Raw genomic sequence first — 17,311 nt, 5'->3', positions numbered from 1 at the left:
TTCTCACAGATTTGGAGGTGCGTCTCTAATCTTTTCGCTCCAAACTTTCTGCCACAGATCTCGCATGGGAGGAGCTGGAGTTGGGTGTCTGTGCTCTCTCTGGGGCCAAGTCCCCCCCCCTGCTGCAGTCTGCTGGCCTGAGGTGGACTAGAAACCGCCGGAAGTGAAGGTTCCCGGGATGCTCTCCTTCCCTTGCCGCTGTGGGTTTCTGTTGCCAGTCTAGGAGCAGGTTTCTGTCGACTCTTTTGAGGCAGTCCTCCATCCCTTTCATCTGCATTTGAGCCATATCTCTCCTTAGATGTTTCGTCCATATACTTCTTTTCCCCAGTGCCATTTTGTCTTCTTTCTTTTACTGTCTCTGTTGCTTTCTCTCCATTCCCCCCTTCTCTTCTAGTCTGTACTTTCTCTTTCACATTCTGCTTTCCTCTGTTCAGCTCTCCATTTCCCCCACTTTCATGAGCAGTGACCTCCTCAAATCCTTTATGTCTGTCTCTCTTCGACTGAGGCTTCTGCATGGTTTCAATTTCCCTTCCGTCCCATCTGCCCTGCTCTTCTTCATGCATACTCCTCATTCTGTCCTTGTCCCACTGATCATGCTTCTTCCTCTGTTGTTTAATGTCCTCCTCCTGTCTTTTGTCAGCCGGAGACATCCTGGACTCTCTCCGCTCCTGCTCTGCTCGTCTTCTGCCCTGCTTCTCCTTCTCTCTCTCCTCACTCGTTTGCTCATCATCACCTGCAGCAGTACTCTCCATCTGAATTTTGTGTCTTACCATTTTCTCAATCCTCTGTAGTTTATCCACTATTAGGAGCTCCTTCACATGAATTGCTTTGGCCATCTGCCGTTGTGCACTGGGCAGTCTAGGTGAGTCGCTCCTTGGCTGCTGGGAACCAGTGGCCTCTCTGATGTCATTTGACAGATGCTCTTGGGACACTATAGGAACTTCCATGAGCTTCTTATTGCCATTTTTCCAATTGACCACTGGAAGACCACTTGGGTGTGATGAGGATTTTTCAGATTCATGTGGATCACGGGGGTCTTGTCTCCTGAAGGTGACAGTTCTTCTGTAGTGCACAGGCTTGAGTGGAAATGCCCGGTCAACTCCATCTGTCCTCCTAACAGGTAAGACACCGCCTTGCAAGGAAGCAAGCAAGAAAGCAAAAGAAAGTGAATGAGATTATGGGTTTAATCTGCAGTACTAGGCTATATGCATGAATTCATTCAAACTTTATTCCAGAGTCAGTGGGTCCAGATAAAAGACAGGACATAACATACAATGAATTACATACAAAGGATCGATCATGGTTTAAAATATATATTCATGTCTTACAAAGAGACAACTGTACCAATATCTCCACAGCTGGTAGTATTGGTAATGTGTAGTAGATTTCATTTACAGAGTCGGCAGATAGCCTACATTATACATGAGATTTCTTAAAACCGCTTGGAAAGTAGGCTATTGACTCCTACAGCCACATACATGTTTACTACACCATCTAGGTCTTTAAATTCTCAATGGCATCATTAAACTACTTCTAGAGTGCTTTTTTGTAGTTTGACCACAAGTGTGCAGTATATAGTGCTGTACAATATGCTTTGAACAGAGACATCTTCACACCATCTGTCACACATACGTTTACTAAACTTGCGTGAAAAATTGTTTGCAAAATAATGTTAACTTAGCTACTAGCTAGCTATTAGTATTAGATATACCGTCACTAGGCTACTTACCAGCACTGCCTCTGGGATTGAAAGACATTCGTTCAAGATTCTACTTTATCGTTTCAAAACTTTTAACACTGAGGTGGATGTTTGTCTGACTTAAAAATAACGGCGAATTATTATTAAACTCTGATGTTGTTTTCTCTTATTCCCTGTATGTTCTGATGGCCACACTTGTTGACATTCGTTGCTTAGAAACAAGGCGTTTGAAGACGCTCTCTGATTGGTCGATATACCTCACTTCCGGCGGCAAATTCCCGACAAACCCCGTGAGATGAGAGCCGAGCTGGATGAGCGCTTAACGGCTTCCTAAAATTACAGAGGTGAGCTGAAGTTTGGCGACCCATTATCATTTCGTGCAGTGTAATGATCACTACTGAGGCGTATATATGATGACGTCACGTCCGCCAATTGGGGATGCCTGCTTTTATGCCGTTCTTCGTGTGGTTAAGTATCTGTATACTGCCAACAGTGCTACCAATTGAACTGTGCTGCAACGCCGATCCTTCAATAAAACTACAGCTGAAGAAGTGAGTTTATGTCTGATGCTCATCCTTTCTTCTCTAACTACACCGGAGACATTCTCCAAGATCACTACAATATGAAACCATACCTTTCGTGAGCCTGCAAAGCTTTAGGAAAGACATGAATTCTGGTACCATACCATTTGTTTACCATAGCTTGTTAGCTAGCTAGCTGTATGGTGCTAGGGCGATCCACGCTCACTATGCTGTGCGATGCATGTGGGTGTTGTTAACTAAACTACTAAACAACATCGACCTGACTGTCTATTTTTCTAGGTTCACTATGTCCAGTGAAGACCTACTTTCAGTGGATTATGAAGTGTTTGGCAGGGTGCAAGGTGTATTTTTTCGAAAATACACTCAGGTGAGTTTGAAAGCTATAGTTGAGTTGACAAAGTATGTAAACTTTCCTTGTACACATAATTATCCTTATGAGCACCATCCATTCCCTAAACCCTAACGCTCTAACCCTAAATGCTTGGACCATCTGTGAAAAAATTTACTACCAATAGCTTTCTTCACCAATGTGTTCTTATAGGTGTCTAGAATCACCTCTCAATTAGTGCAAACTCAAATCATCGTGGAAAATGATTGTGATTATACACTGTGCTTTACATAACAATAACCAATATACCAATATCATATGGTCAGGGAGACATTTTTACTCAAAAATAATGTTTGGAATGGATTCAGCACCCCTGAAAACCCCTAGTTAGACACCCCACAAGTTCATTTTAGACTTTTAATTTTTATCATATTTTTCACCCAAGCCCTCGGGGCACCTTAACTTTGATTGGCTCTCCAGGATTTTCCACGAGGATTTGGGTTTGCACTAATTGAGAGGTGATTCTAGACACCTATAAGAACACATTGGTGAAGAAAGCTATTGGTAGTAAATTTTTTCACAGATGGTCCAAGCATTTTGCTAAAATTCTCTAACTAATGGCCGAAGTAGGCTATAACGTATAACGTTAAAATTAAATCCATACACAGAACTTTTAAACTGTTTATGAAATACTGGTGCCTCTAAATGACCTACAGTGTACATGGGCAAATGTGACACTCGGCTAGGAGAATGGATATCACTTTGTTGTTACTCAAACTCACATGCATGCACTGCGCGGGGGATGGGAGTTGCGCTACAGGGAGAAGGGAAGCCTCTACCCCGGCGGCCTCTCACCAGGCAAGACCGTGGCTTCACTAAACCCCCGCCTCCGGCCTAGCGGAGCCAAGCCAAGCGGCTTCCCGAGGAGCAGACTTTTTCTCTCTCAAAACAATTGAAAACCACCGTCATGTTAAGACTGAGCAAGGAGATCGATTTTATTTCACCAGAGCCGAAGGCAGCAACACAAAAGACTGATGGAAATAACATTAACAGAAGAGAAGGTAACCCCACTAAACTGGTATCCAGCATTGACGGTCAGTACAGTAAACACAATTCTGCCTGACCAATCAGTCGTCTGCAGTGTTTTCACGTCACGGTATGGTACCGGGTTCACAGCGCTGGAACCTCAACAAAGCAGGGACCAAAACTAGCATGACTCAACCCCGACTCAACCCGGGCTGTCCACGTTTTTGATCGGTGGAATGAGACAAAAAAGCAAGACAAGCTGGGCGGGGCCGCGCTGATACCAGCGGTGGAAATGGGCCATAAGAGGGGTACCAGGTTTCAGAGCAAGTTAAATATATGGTAAACTATTTTCGTTACCCGTGACTAGAGAGAATTTTGCACAGTTGCCATCAAATGTAATGCACAGTTACAGACAGTAGATTTGATCATTTGTTTGATGGTCGCTGAGATAACCCTACGTGAATGAAAACGTGTTCTTAAAATGTACATGTAATTCTTTACACTAAAGTAAACAGGAACATTTGGAGTTGTTTTTTATAGGTTATTGATTTTCTTTGTCTGGCCCACTTAAGACCAAATTGGGTCGCATGCTCCACTTCACAAAAATGACCTCACTCCGAAGGTTTAAAATTCGAATTGGTTCTCACAAAGATAGAAGTACAGGAGAACACTCACAATATCGGAAATCATATCGGTATCAGCCAATGATGTTAGCTGCTTTTAAATATATTCGTATCGTTCTCATGTTAATATCGGTATCTGACAAAATGTTCATATTGAGGAAACTGCAGTAAATCTATGATTTATGGGCATTTCCAAATGTATTGGAAATAAAGAAAGACATTACTTTTTCAAATTCGTAGTATTTTTCAGTATGTACATTTGATTATCATAGAAACTTGTTTTTTATACAGATTATATCAACATCTGTAAATATCAGTTATCGGCCATAACAGAAATGTTAATATCGGTATCGGCCAAAATCTTTATGTCGGTGCATCCCTAGAAGACACACACAAACGGCTCATATTGTTGGTTGTGCTGGGAAATTGGGAATTCTGCATGCAGCTGTCCAAATCAGAAAGGGAGAGTCAAAAAGTCATTCATTGGCTAATGGCTATATGGTTTTAGCAGTGGTCATACATTTGGCTAGTGGTCACTGAGTGGTATTCTTTATACACAAAAGACATCAATGATAATAATAACAAAATGTTTAATCAATCAGTGGGTACCAACTACTAACCAATCAATGAACAACCAATACATAAGTAATTACTTAACATGATAAATGCTATGAATTCCTACCACATTGGTCAAACCATATTCTGTACAGCCTTAATCTCACCCCAGTCATGCAGATGCCTCCATAAGCATCTCTGTTCACGTGTGCTTTGTTTTCCAGGCAGAGGGGAAAAAGCTTGGCTTGGTTGGCTGGGTCCAAAACACACAAGCAGGAACTGTTCAAGGGCAGCTACAAGGCCCAAGCAACAAGGTGAAAGAAATGCAACAATGGCTGAAGTCCACTGGAAGCCCCAAGTCACAGATAATCAAAGCGGAGTTCAAGAATGAGAAGAAAGTGGAAAGCCTAGATCACTCAACATTTAAAATAGTTCGCTCATAGATTAGTGTAATATTAACTTTGAAGTAGATTACGGTATTTATTTATTTATTTATTTATTAGTGGTTGGAATGCATGTATGTTATGTTTACTTAAAACCCACAAAATATGGAATTACACATTGAATAAATGCTAAATTCCTATAGCGGGCTTCATCTTGTTTGAATTGATTTTTGTGTGTGTAAAATAATAGCGTAATAGATATATTTGACAAGTTTCATTCCACAATGAGGTGTGTGTGTGTGTGTGTGTGTGTGTGTGAGAGAGACTAGAAGACAGCTGTGCTGTCTTCATGGTCTAGTGGTCTCAACACATCCCCTGTAACAATAGCAGGAAGTGAACCCTTGCGGTTCACAGAAGGGTTGGCAGCTTATGGAAATTGTAGCTGCAATAAAGTTGTGACTACTGTAGCCTGCTATGGAATTATGGGGGGGGGGGGGGGCAACGACGACGAGGAATTCAAATTTGGGAATTGCTCAGAGGCTTCTTTCTATCTCACAATTAAATACTCAAAACAAGCAATTGCAATAACTGACCAAACCTAACCTCTTGATTAATAATAATCATAATCATCATAATAATAATAAATATAGACACAAGCGGCAATTGAGGGGTCCAGGCACAATATGGTTATTTGTCCAAACATGATCTATTTAAGGTATTAATCGAGTCCACTGTTGGAAATAGAGGGAGCACAAAAAAGTAGGGCAAAGTCATAAGACTGTCCAGTCTGCTGTAGCCTATTTAGTGCACTCCATTAATCAATTGCATCGACTTGGACATGGTCCTAAAGACCATGTGTACAAAGTTTAATTAAAAATATATTCAGTCAATTATGAGATTTTTTGCATTTATAGCACCCGCCAATGATGGAACTCCAAATGCTTGTCTTTGGGTTGAATTAAGGTCTGGCCACACCCCAATCAGTGATGCGAATCAAAGGGATTTTGCCCTTGACAGATAATGTCAAACACCTGCTTTGAGTTTTCTGCACTGTGATTTAAGGTTGATGTACTTTTCATGAAACTTCAAAATGGTCACAATTAATCAGGGACTTGAACTCACAACCTTGTGATCCAAAGACCCAAGCTTACCACTCAGCCAACTTCATCTGTCAATGGGGGAAACAAAACAAACTAATAGGAGGAATAAGGGATAGGTCACTCACAGTCGCTAGTCTAGTCCAACCCATATTTAAAGCCTCAGAAATAATATTTTATAGCTATACTAGTTTGCCACATTAATTCAGTGGAGCCTCAATACAAATCCACTTAGGCCAATTTAACAAGTGGTGTTCGATGTTCGATCAGGTCCTACATTTGTAGTTTCCAATTAACATTTTATGCTTTCCTTGGTATCGTATCATATCATATACAGTCCATCATGGCTAAGTCAGACAAAATTAAATATTTTGAAACTACAGAACATTTGCTGTAAGTCCTTCGCGCCAGCAGAGGGCACTCTTGGCTGCAAGCGACAAACTCTTCATCTCTTGATGACTCGTTGACTGTAAACAAAGTTAGCCTCACTCAAAGAGCATGGAAGGAAAGAGACGAAACTCCGGCCATTTTTGGAAACAGAATGCGCCTCGCAGTGGTCAGCTGCGGTAGCGCGGGCCCCTATAATCAGCCTCTCTAAACAGTAACTCAACGGGAGAACACTCTAAATTTCGTGGATTCACATCTTTTCTGGGCGTACTGTAAATCTTGATTGAAGTGGTGTAGTGCAGGGATGTAAAACAACAACCATATTGTGGAAACTAAGCAAAATTTTTCTTTTTTTTCTTTTAGTTTTTTCAAGATAAATAGTAAATGCAAAGGACCCGAGGTTAAAACCACGGCAACACACTTCTGACGGAGTGGACGACAGCCGCATTAGCTATTTATCTTGAAAAAACTAAACAAAGAAAACGAAACATTTTGCTTAGTTTCCACAATATGGTTGTTGTTTTACATCCCTGCACTACACCACTTCAGTCAAGATTTGCAGTACGCCCAGAAAAGATGTGAATCCACGAAATTTAGAGTGTTCTCCCGTTGAGTTACTGTTTAGAGAGGCTGATTATAGGGGCCCACGCTACCGCAGCTGACCACTGCGAGCCTGTGCGAGGTTCTTTTGGCGCTGTCACGCTTCCAAAAATAAAAAATGGCGGAGGCTGCTGGGCGCTGATGTTGCAATGGGGCAATATGGAGCTTTCAGTTCTTTCCATAAAAGTTCTTTGCCTCACTGTTAGCCTCAAAGGAGAAAGCAAACATGCATGTTTTTGTGTTGATTTTTTAAGTGCTCAGCCTAAACGGTAAACGTTTTTATTTAATATTTGTCAAGCACTACATTACTACCTAAGATGTGTCGTTTGCGCTTTCTGTCGGTTAAATGGTTCTTTAGAACTCTTGTTGAAGCTAAGCTAGCAACTGCCAAGCTAACCACCAGGCTCTAGCCTACCAGGCTCAGCCAGCAGCCACCAGGTTGTAGTCAGTCAGCACCCGTCAGCACAGGGACACGGCTGACAGCACGTTAGTAATTAACGTTAGTAATTAAATCTAGTGGTCACTATGATTAAGTGTCTGTCTAAAGATGTTCAGGGAAAGCTTCGCTCTGGAATTGCCCTCTCCTCACTTCAGCAGTGTGTGGAGGAGCTCATGCTCAACAGCATCGATGCTGGGGCGACATGTGTGGGCGTGAGGATGGACATGGAGGCGTTCAAAGTTCAGATAATCGACAACGGTTCAGGGATGATCGTCGAGGACATGGAGTGTGTTGGAAACAGATACTACACCAGCAAATGCAGCACTGTTGAAGACCTAGAGGATCTCAGGTTTTATGGATTCAGAGGGGAGGCGGTGGCCAGTATAGTGTCTCTTGCTACACTTGTGGAAATATCATCCCGGGCCAAATCATCTGGGAAAACGCACGTCAAAATCTTTAAGGATGGCAAGGGCTTGGATGTCTTTGAAGCTGAGACTGCTCGCCCCTCTGCCGGGACAACTGTTGTCATTTGTAACTTCTTCCACAACATGCCAGTCAGGAGGAAGAGGATGGATGCTGTCCTGGAAGGTGAGAGGATCAGACAGAGAGTGGAGGCTATTTCCCTGATGCATCCCTCTGTCTCTTTCACACTCAAGAATGACTGCACAGGGGATATGATGGTGCAGCTGCCTAAAGTGAGAAACACCTACCACAGGTTTGTTCAGATACACGGCTTAGGGCGAGCACAGAAACTGCGGGAAATCAGACACACTCATGGGCAGTTTGAAGTGAGCGGCTACATAGGCAGAGAGGGCCATTACAACAACAGCTTACAATTCTTATTTGTGAACGAGAGACTCCTCCTGAAAACACGGGTACACAAGCTGCTGAATCTTCTCCTACGCAAACTGAGCAGTTCAAATCAGAAGAGCGACAGCCCCGATGGGCAGGCTGCTGTCAGGAGTCCAAAACACAAACGAGGCCAAGAGCTCCATGGAATGTACATCATCAATATCAAATGCTCATACTCAGAATATGACGTTTGTCTTGAGCCCGCCAAAACTCTGATCGAGTTCAAAGACTGGGATGGCATTTTGCTCTGCATAGAAGAGGCAGTTAAAATATTCCTGAGCAGAGAGAACTTGGAGGTTGAGCTCTCCCAAGATGATTTGGAATATGCACGTCCAAAACTGTTTAACACAGCAGGCATGGACCGAGAAGGGAACGACCAAGGCATCCAAGCAACTGTAGGCAATCACATACTAGAATGCAGTATTGGAAGGACACTGGCGTCTGAATCTGTTCATCGTAAGCGTAAGGAGGACAGCGTACTTGAAAACAGTGTCGGTCAGATGTCTGTTCAGACTGAGTGCAAAGAAGGCAAGGAGGAACGATTTGGGGAGAATAGGATCTCTGCAAATGAGTCTGAAAACAAACAAAACCATAAGTGCACAAACACAGAATGTAAAAGTGAGTCACAGTGTGATTTGGTCACATTACCGGATTTATCTGGGAAGCACATGCATAAAGAAGAGGAACCAACTTGCAGTGGGACTGGGGAAGACTCTCAGAGTATCACATGTATTCCAAGTTCAGTCACGCTGTTTGAAAGCGAACAACTGAAACTGATGAAAGAAGGAGAGATGAGATTAAATAATATTGCCTCAAGCAGCAATGTGACTGCACCGCACAGCATTACACAGGAAATTCAGGCTGTTTCAAACTGTATCAAGCAAATGCTACCTAACTTCCAGAGTACAAGTGGACATGGACAAACTTTACTAGGTAACAGGAAGATCAGTCTGTCCGAACCATACGTTCATGAAAGCCTGCCGCCTCAGGACGTGCCCCAGATCAATACAACATTATTTTGCCAGGTTTTAGCACGGAAATGTGGAGAAAGCTCCTGTGTAACGAAACGCAAAATCTCACTCATAGAGGGTTCAGGACATGACAAACCTAGTCAGAGAATAGGCAAGGACCTTACCTCTGTTGTCCCCTCAAAGATTCCCAAGTTCAAATCCTGTCAAAAGTTATCTTTATGGAAGGAGGTTGGATCTCTGGACAAGTTTAGACGAATATATGGGAAATCTGATGAAGTGAAATCACCCTCTGCCGAGACTACTGGCAGTCATTTACCTCAGACAGACAGCTTTGTTATGAATCCTCAGAGTTTTCCAGTTTGTCAGGAAGAAGAGCTAGAGCCTGATGTTACAGAGACACAAGAAATGCAGAGCGGCTTCCAAATCCCACCAACCCTCTCCGCGTTCACCAAGCTGAAGCCAGCCTCAGTTCAGAGTAGAGGCAGAGGAACATCTTTGGCAGCTAAACTCTGTCATTTAAAACAACACAGGGCAGATGTTACTACTACTACTAGCGCTACTTCACTGGACAATCTCTGCCTCGAGAGTGCTAATGACAACACCCAAGACGACGACAACAATGAACCTGTCTGTGACACTGAGCTGAATCCTGAGCCTATCCCAAGTGTCAATACAAGTCCTGAGCTGACTGTGGGGGAAGAGGCCACAGCACCGGGCGACTGGCTTCATCACTACGACACCTCTGTGGGAAAGATTGTTTATGTCAACAGAGAGACCGGGCTCAGCCGATATGAGGACCCACCTATGGAGGAAACACAAGCACAGTGCACATCAGATGTCACCAACATGGCAGTCAGCGTCATCTCTAAAACAGGTGAGTAAGGTCTAGTTTGTCTGTGGATAATGCATATGGATCAAGTGTTGGTGCTTCATGTTCAAGGAGGTCCTTGTTCCCATTCCTTGAACTGTAGGGATGGAATACAGGTGCTACCCATTTCAGATGGATGTAGTGTTGCCCTTCCTTCCCAAATCCAAGGCAGAAAGAGTGATCAGCTCAGGGCCTGATGACAGAGGTACCTTTTACCAGACATATTAGATCAGATTGTCAGCTAGACCATTAGGGTTTAACACTTACAATGTTCAACGTGCATACAGTTAACTGGGCCTGTTTGTATTCACATGCAATCTGTTTTGTCTTCATAGATGATGGTGTTGAGGCCTCCAGCTCACTGTCCTCATTGTACTCAAAATGGAATAACCCAGTGTTTGTCCGACCTCCTATGGTAGCAAAAATGTTGTTCCCTTGATATGCTCTTGTGAAGTTTTGGTAACAACATTGTAATCACATAGTGATTTAATTCTCCTACTTGGTTTATCTCATCTTGTGTGTAATATATTATTTTGAATGACAAGTTACTGCTGTTTTGATCATGTAAAAGTGTAATGATGATGTTGTTTACTTCCAGGTTGGTGTGGACATATCAAGTGGGCAAGCTGATGGACTGGCTGTGAAAATCCACAACATCCTGTTTCCTTACCGTTTCTCTAAAGCCATGATTCACTCAATGAAGGCAAATGTCTCTTGTTTTGAAGTCTCTTTCTCTGTGAGGACTGTGACTAAACATTTAAACAATTTTGCCTTTATATGTTTTAAACTAAAGTACATTGCTGTGGTTTGATTACCTACAGGTTATTCATCAAGTGGATAATAAGTTCCTTGCATGTCTTATCAATACAGAAGACCAAGACCCTGCAACAAACACTGAAACCAAAGGTATGGGGATGAAATTCTGGCTCTCAATTTCAGATGGTTTACAGACACCTTGTTTATTTTATGTTTGTATATTTTATATTGAAACTTCAGGAAATCTTTTGGTGCTAGTGGACCAACATGCAGCGCATGAGAGAGTTCGACTCGAAAATCTAGTTGCAGGTAAAAAATAAAATAATATATAGAGATTGTTAAATGAATAATCCTGTCTTTGGGAGACTGATATGACACTACTGTCCTCACTGTATCTGCTGTTTTATGCCACAGACTCCTATGAGGATGACCCAGATGCACCAGGGGAGAGACGTCTGTCTTCATCAACCATTTTGCCACCGTTACAGATTAGTGTAACAGAAGAGGAGCTGAGGCTGCTTGGGTCTGTGTTTTACTAAACACGAGTATCTACAATAGCTTGAATTATAGGGGAATTAATGCAAATACTTTTGAAAATACATACATGTTCATTATATGGCTAAGTACAATTCAACACATTAACAACCCCATCCCAAAGCTACAAACTGAATAATTAATCTGTGATATGATTTATCCTTCAAATCCTATCATATCCTACCCTATCAAACCCATGATAAAAATACATTTTAATACTGTTTAGGGCCAGAAGTCTAATTATTAGTCCACAATGAATCTATCAGCGTTCACTTTGTCCGCTTGTTTACCTACATGTCACAAATCCAACATGAAGCATCCTTTTATCTTCATAATGTTAGTTAAGTTGTTATGTCAATGTAGTGATTGAGCTGATAGCACCAAATCAACATTGTTCTCTGCATGCTTCAGTCAGGATAGCAGTGATGCTGAGTTAACTATTTACCATACATGGTTAGCTCTTCTATAACATTTCACATGCATACGCAATAGCATGATCACATACAGATGGAAAAATACTTAAGCTGTAAGCCCATGTGGGCTGGGCATACTGAAGTATCCATGACACAATAATAAAAAACAAACTCAAACTCAACTTATAGTTGTACTGTACACTCCCCTCAGAAACGCACACAGATGCACGCACGCACGCACACACACAACCCACCATTGCTATGTGTGCACCTGCCTTTTACACTCATTAGCATGTCATTTAAATGTCGGTCGACTTGCTCCTCGATGCCTCCTGACACTCTTTGATTCTGTTTGTTTTCATGACTATGGTGCGTTTTTACAGCCAGGAAAGTCTTTTCCATTCCTGGCTTCAATCGACACACTCGACAGTAGACGTGTTCCAGACCATACCAACCACATTATTACAATGGCCACATAACCCGGACAAGGATCCAGAGCAGTGTTGCTGACAGATTGTGAACTCTTCCTCTTGCAGGTCTTGTCAGCCTCATCTGCGAAGTCTGGGCCTGGAAGTGGAGCTGTCGCAGGCAGGAGATCCACAGCTGCTTGTGGGCAAGGTGCCGATGTGTTTCATAGAGAAGGAGAGCAATGAGCTTAGGCGGGGGAGGCCATCTGTCATCAAGGCTATAGTGGAGGTAAAATATGTGAAACGGTCAGTACTAAGACCATCCGTTACTCAGTCAGGATTTTACAAGTCTATATCCCCTCATATTTACCATTTTCCTCTCTCTCAGGAGTATCTTCGAGAGCAGATTGAGGTAAGCTTGACCGACTTCTTTCTACCCACTTACATTTGGGATGAAATTATCTCATTCAAAATCAGGTGATAGATATTCTTTGTATTTCTTTCTCTCAGTTACTCCGCTCAACTGGCAGGGTGAGAGGAACCCTGCCTCTCACTGTGCTGAACGTGCTCGCCTCCCTGGCATGCCATGGTATGGTTCAGTTTATTTTATTTCTTGTGCAGCGATTATTCAATGAAGCGCAGAGTTACAGACTTGAGTCTTCATACTAGTCACGCGTCTGCATTTGTGTTCAACAGGTGCTATCAAATTCAATGACAGTCTCAGCAGAGATGAGTGCTGCAGCTTGGTAGCATCCCTGTCTTCCTGCCAGCTGCCCTTCCAGTGCGCCCATGGCCGTCCATCCATCGCCCCCCTGGTAGACATCCTCCACTTGGACAAAGACCAAGAGGTACTAAGTTTGCATCAAATGCAATATTCAGCACAAGTTTAAATTCCAACAAATAGAAGATGGGTTTTTACATTTGCGATTTCTCAAGAAACAACCGTAAGAATATTCTCTCTGGTGGTGACTAAGCATTCTTTATTCCTGCAGGAATTACTGAAACCCAACCTCCAAAAGCTGAGAAGAATGTATAAAGCATGGGAACTATTTGGAAATGGATAAGTGTATGTGTGTATTTTAATTTATTATCTTATCGACCATGATGGATTGTAACTTAAAACGATTTCACTCATTAAATGAGACAAATTGTTAAATACACAAAGAAAAACAGTCTTGCACCTGATAAGGAGTCCTTTGTTTTATATTGCAATTGAAAATTCATTGGAAGACTTAGAATATATACAAAATAACATCTTGTCATTTTACATCTGTAAAATCACATACAGTGTAGTGTAGCTTAGATGTGACTAAGAGTACAAAATGATAAGTCTGTCAGAACCTAACATCAATAATATTTCAGTTTTGTTTATTGTCTAAAAAATAAAAGAGGAACTACTGAAATAAATTAACAATGCTAAAAGGTGACGGATGATCAGAAAAACAGACAAAGGCACATCAAAGAGTGTCCATGTACAGTAAATGTTCCCGAACTCCCAGTCCACTTGGCGATCAAGTGGAATCCCTCAGGTTGTGTTTGGTAGATTGTGTCACTCGATCAACTTCTTTGCCTTGAAGAATCGTCGTAAGTAGAGGACCTGCCATGTTGCCAGTGCGATCAGGCAGCCCATGGAGAAGATGCTGAAGTAGAGCACGCGTGTGTTGGTGGATTCTGGATGGTAGGGCATAAATAACAGTGTCAAACCTAGAGATGAAAAGGGATGCCATTTTCTAATGACTAGTGGCGGCTGTAGCTCAGGAGGTAGAGCGGGTCGTCCACTAATCACTTTGGATAAAAGAGGTCGGTGGTTCAATTCCCAGCTCCTCCAGTCTGCATGTGGAAGTGTCCTTGGGCAAGACACTGAACCCTAAATTGCTCCCGTTGGTGTGCCAGCACCCTGCGTGGTAACCTGCCGCCATCGGTGTGTGAATGGGTGAATGTACCTACTGACTGTAAAGCGCTTTGGATAAAAGCGCTATATAAATGCAGGCCATTTACTAGTGACCAAAATGATTATGATTATCAGTATTATCGCGCTATTGTTAAAATGTGCTGAAAATGTTCAAAAAGTACTGATCAATATGTTTGCACAAACATTCAAATAATAACTTATTCAGATTTGGTAAAAATTTGGTAAATAGCCGCGGCTATATGCGCCGCGGCTGGTGAGCATGCCGGCACAGCTGCCATGCAGCTCCTCGAAAATGTGACTTGATGCATCTGACGCGAACAGCGCAAGTATAATATAATGTAGATGGGGAGATAACAGGAGAGAGAGTGAAAGGTATGACCAAGTATATGCAATACATTCTCTCCTTGGGCTAACTTTTAGTCATTGAAATCCTAGTGAAATCACACAATCTACTGATTTTGCTGGGGACTCCCCTGCGACCCGCTCGTCAAGCTGACATTTTGAGTATACAGGTCTATCTGCCGCCAGCAAAGGCTCCAAGTCGAAGCTATCGCACAAGCATGTTTTCCCGCTTAAGTGTATCACTCTTCTTTATCCGTTTACCATTTGTGTCCCGCATCTCCTCCTCTCGCTTCTTCATGTAGGCAAAGTCAGTGACGATGGACTCTGACAGGTCCTCCAGACGTCTGAGCTCCACCTCAAGGGGCTTCAGCTTCTCCACTTTTGCAATCTGACAACAAAGAGATCACAAGGGGAAGAGCGTGACGAACACTTTTTCCACTGTGGTAGAATCACCTCCCATGCATTTATTTATTGGTAACACCTTGGAAAAGGCTCTTAATTTTGATTTTCAGATTAATTAGACCAGAGATACAGCAATCATTTTCTAAAGATCATTGTTTATAATACTCCTCACCTCTTCGTAGTTCTTTGCTTCTACACCATGCTTCATATCCAGATTGATCAGTTGGTCTGGGACCCTCCCAGTGCCTAGTAATAAGCATGCATCACATTATGGTGTGTGATCATGTGACAGAAGGTTATTAGGCTTACACCTTACTTTGCCTCAACCACTCCTATCCTGCATCTTTAGTATCCACACATCACTAATAGGTTCTGGAATAAACCCATATATATACTGTAGCCTACATGTAGGCTAATATTTATGCACAGAACTATACTGCCATTCGAGTTATAATACTCATTCTGACATCATTAGAAGTTCATTGTGAAAAGGTGTGATACAAAACTTACCTAGGGGAGATTTACTTTCGAAGCAAACCTCAAACATGTCATAATCTTCTGTTGTGAAGGCAAACTTCCCCTTTGAGGCATCGTCCTTGGAGTACAGCATGTGGCCAGAGGAATCTATGATCTGGGAAAGGAGTCAACAGTAAGGTATTAATAACAGTATCAATCATCACTCAGTGGTTCCCAACGGGGGGGGTTCAGGCCCCAATAGGGGTCATATTGAAAGGGTCCTGTGAATGTATTTGTCTTTATATATATATATATATATATATAGCCTATATATAAATGTGTGTGCAAATAAAGTAAAACATACATTTATACATTTGAAAGGGGCTAGGGGATCCTCTGCGAAATTAACGATTCTATTCACCAGTTTATTTCATTAACTAAAATACAACGGGAGAATGTATAAGGATGACATGATCATAGGTGCCACACTCTTCACTATTACAAAATAGCCACAATGGCCGGGGCGGTATGTTTTTTGTTGTTGTTGTTTTTTAAGGGGGTGTCTTGACATTAAAATTATACTGGAAGCTGGGGGGGAAACATTTAAACACATGCCTAGTCTTAACAAGTGTGCCATATGTTAGAGCTGTGTCGGCGGTGTGCAGGGCGACGTGTTACCTTCAGATTGGTTTTTGTGTTGGGCTGCTCGCTAACTTCGTACAGTCCCGTGACCAGCACATCTGTGTGGATTTCCTCCCGGAGACATTTCCGAAAGTTAACCGGCAGGTAGAAGGTGACGGAGAACACCAGGTCGAACAGAAGAGGGACGAGCAGCAATACTCCAAGTCTAGACATGCTATCAATCAATAACGCTGTGGGAAGATGATGATGATGACGACCACAGACACAGACGCTGTCAGTCCTACTTCCGCGTTACGTAGTTCGTCACTCGAGGTGCTCCGCCCACATCACCGCCTCCAAGTGAACGTCTCAAACGCGCCTATACAATTAAGTTATTTCATTGAGGCTCAGAAATCAAATACAAATGCGTTCCCACCAAACCAGCTCTGTTAGGACCATCGCTCTGTACTGCCGGACTGTGAGGCTATCTTTTTTTAGATAATCGTGCAAAATGCGACGCACGCGACCCTGCTGTATAGCTTAAAACGTTATTAAACGAGACTCGAGGGAAAAGATATATATAGGCTGTTTGTGCAACAGAGACGCTTCTTGCACCAGAGATACTTTAAGATCCTGTGTGTATTGGTAAACACGCTCACGCGTGACACGTACGTGTCTTGTCTTGCACCACAAAGCAGGTTATTTGTGAATGGAAGTGATAGCAGCTGTCTGGCCCTCATGTGGTGACAATTGGGTATGAGCAAATCTAAGAAAAATGGCTGATAGTGGCTCCTCACTCAGTCACACATTAAAGGTATATGGTATATACTGTAAGATATATCAAAAATGTATTTCATCCCAAAATGTAGGCATGTAGGCTATGGTTATTCTCAGTATGACACCCACCCTCCCTCCGGATGGTACGGTCTTGGTTCATTCATAAAATTCTAGCGGAGTATAAAAGGAGGGGCTTGCATTCTAGTCATCCAGTTACCAGGTATTTACCTGGAGGAAGACCCGAACACTTCTGCTCAACATAAGGCGACACTCATATTTGTCATTGAGCTGGAATCTTTTTGTTTTTGTTATTTTTTCCCC

General features: G+C 42.5%; 3 protein-coding genes across 3 annotated transcripts; 2 read left to right on the top strand and 1 right to left on the bottom strand.

Moving 5' to 3' along the window:
* The first annotated feature begins 2,067 nt into the window (after nt 1–2,067).
* On the top strand, nt 2,068–5,310 carry acyp1 (acylphosphatase 1, erythrocyte (common) type). Its single transcript, XM_083632795.1, has 3 exons — nt 2,068–2,250; nt 2,521–2,608; nt 4,998–5,310. The coding sequence occupies exons 1-3, from the start codon at nt 2,138–2,140 to the stop codon at nt 5,214–5,216; spliced, it is 420 nt and encodes a 139-aa protein (XP_083488921.1). The 5' UTR covers nt 2,068–2,137; the 3' UTR covers nt 5,217–5,310.
* Nucleotides 5,311–7,765: 2,455 nt separating this feature from the next.
* On the top strand, nt 7,766–13,583 carry mlh3 (mutL homolog 3 (E. coli); the record flags this gene model as incomplete). The annotated part of the gene is made up of 12 exons (XM_083634360.1): nt 7,766–10,376; nt 10,474–10,575; nt 10,706–10,785; nt 10,969–11,073; nt 11,192–11,276; nt 11,367–11,435; nt 11,541–11,649; nt 12,610–12,769; nt 12,869–12,892; nt 12,991–13,069; nt 13,177–13,328; nt 13,473–13,583. 12 exons carry the CDS (start codon nt 7,766–7,768, stop codon nt 13,542–13,544), a joined length of 3,648 nt encoding a protein of 1,215 aa, XP_083490486.1. The 3' UTR covers nt 13,545–13,583.
* A 77-nt stretch (nt 13,584–13,660) lies between these two features.
* Nucleotides 13,661–16,505, bottom strand: LOC310774312 (transmembrane emp24 domain-containing protein 10-like). The gene is made up of 5 exons (XM_083634361.1): nt 16,271–16,505; nt 15,647–15,767; nt 15,309–15,382; nt 14,996–15,122; nt 13,661–14,151 (listed from the first exon to the last, which is right to left on the bottom strand). Exons 1-5 carry the CDS (start codon nt 16,445–16,447, stop codon nt 14,030–14,032), a joined length of 621 nt encoding a protein of 206 aa, XP_083490487.1. The 5' UTR covers nt 16,448–16,505; the 3' UTR covers nt 13,661–14,029.
* Between the last annotated feature and the right edge of the window lie 806 nt (nt 16,506–17,311).

Source organism: Poromitra crassiceps (assembly GCF_964638095.1).
Source record: "Poromitra crassiceps genome assembly, chromosome: 3".
Taxonomy (NCBI): domain Eukaryota; kingdom Metazoa; phylum Chordata; class Actinopteri; order Beryciformes; family Melamphaidae; genus Poromitra; species Poromitra crassiceps.
Note: the sequence above shows the minus strand (reverse complement) of the source record. Positions and strands in the feature narration are given on the sequence as shown.

Bases quoted from the DNA above. Each gene is read 5' to 3' on its own strand.
- acyp1 (XM_083632795.1), top strand. From the start codon at position 2,138: ATGCCTGCTTTTATGCCGTTCTTCGTGTGGTTAAGTATCTGTATACTG. The intron at 2,251-2,520 runs GTGAGTTTATGT...CTATTTTTCTAG, and splicing joins ATAAAACTACAGCTGAAGAA to GTTCACTATGTCCAGTGAAG. The intron at 2,609-4,997 runs GTGAGTTTGAAA...TTTGTTTTCCAG, and splicing joins TTTTTCGAAAATACACTCAG to GCAGAGGGGAAAAAGCTTGG.
- LOC310774312 (XM_083634361.1), bottom strand. From the start codon at position 16,447: ATGTCTAGACTTGGAGTATTGCTGCTCGTCCCTCTTCTGTTCGACCTG. The intron at 15,768-16,270 runs GTAACACGTCGC...CTCCTTTCCCAG, and splicing joins ACACAAAAACCAATCTGAAG to ATCATAGATTCCTCTGGCCA. The intron at 15,383-15,646 runs GTAAGTTTTGTA...GCTTATTACTAG, and splicing joins CGAAAGTAAATCTCCCCTAG to GCACTGGGAGGGTCCCAGAC.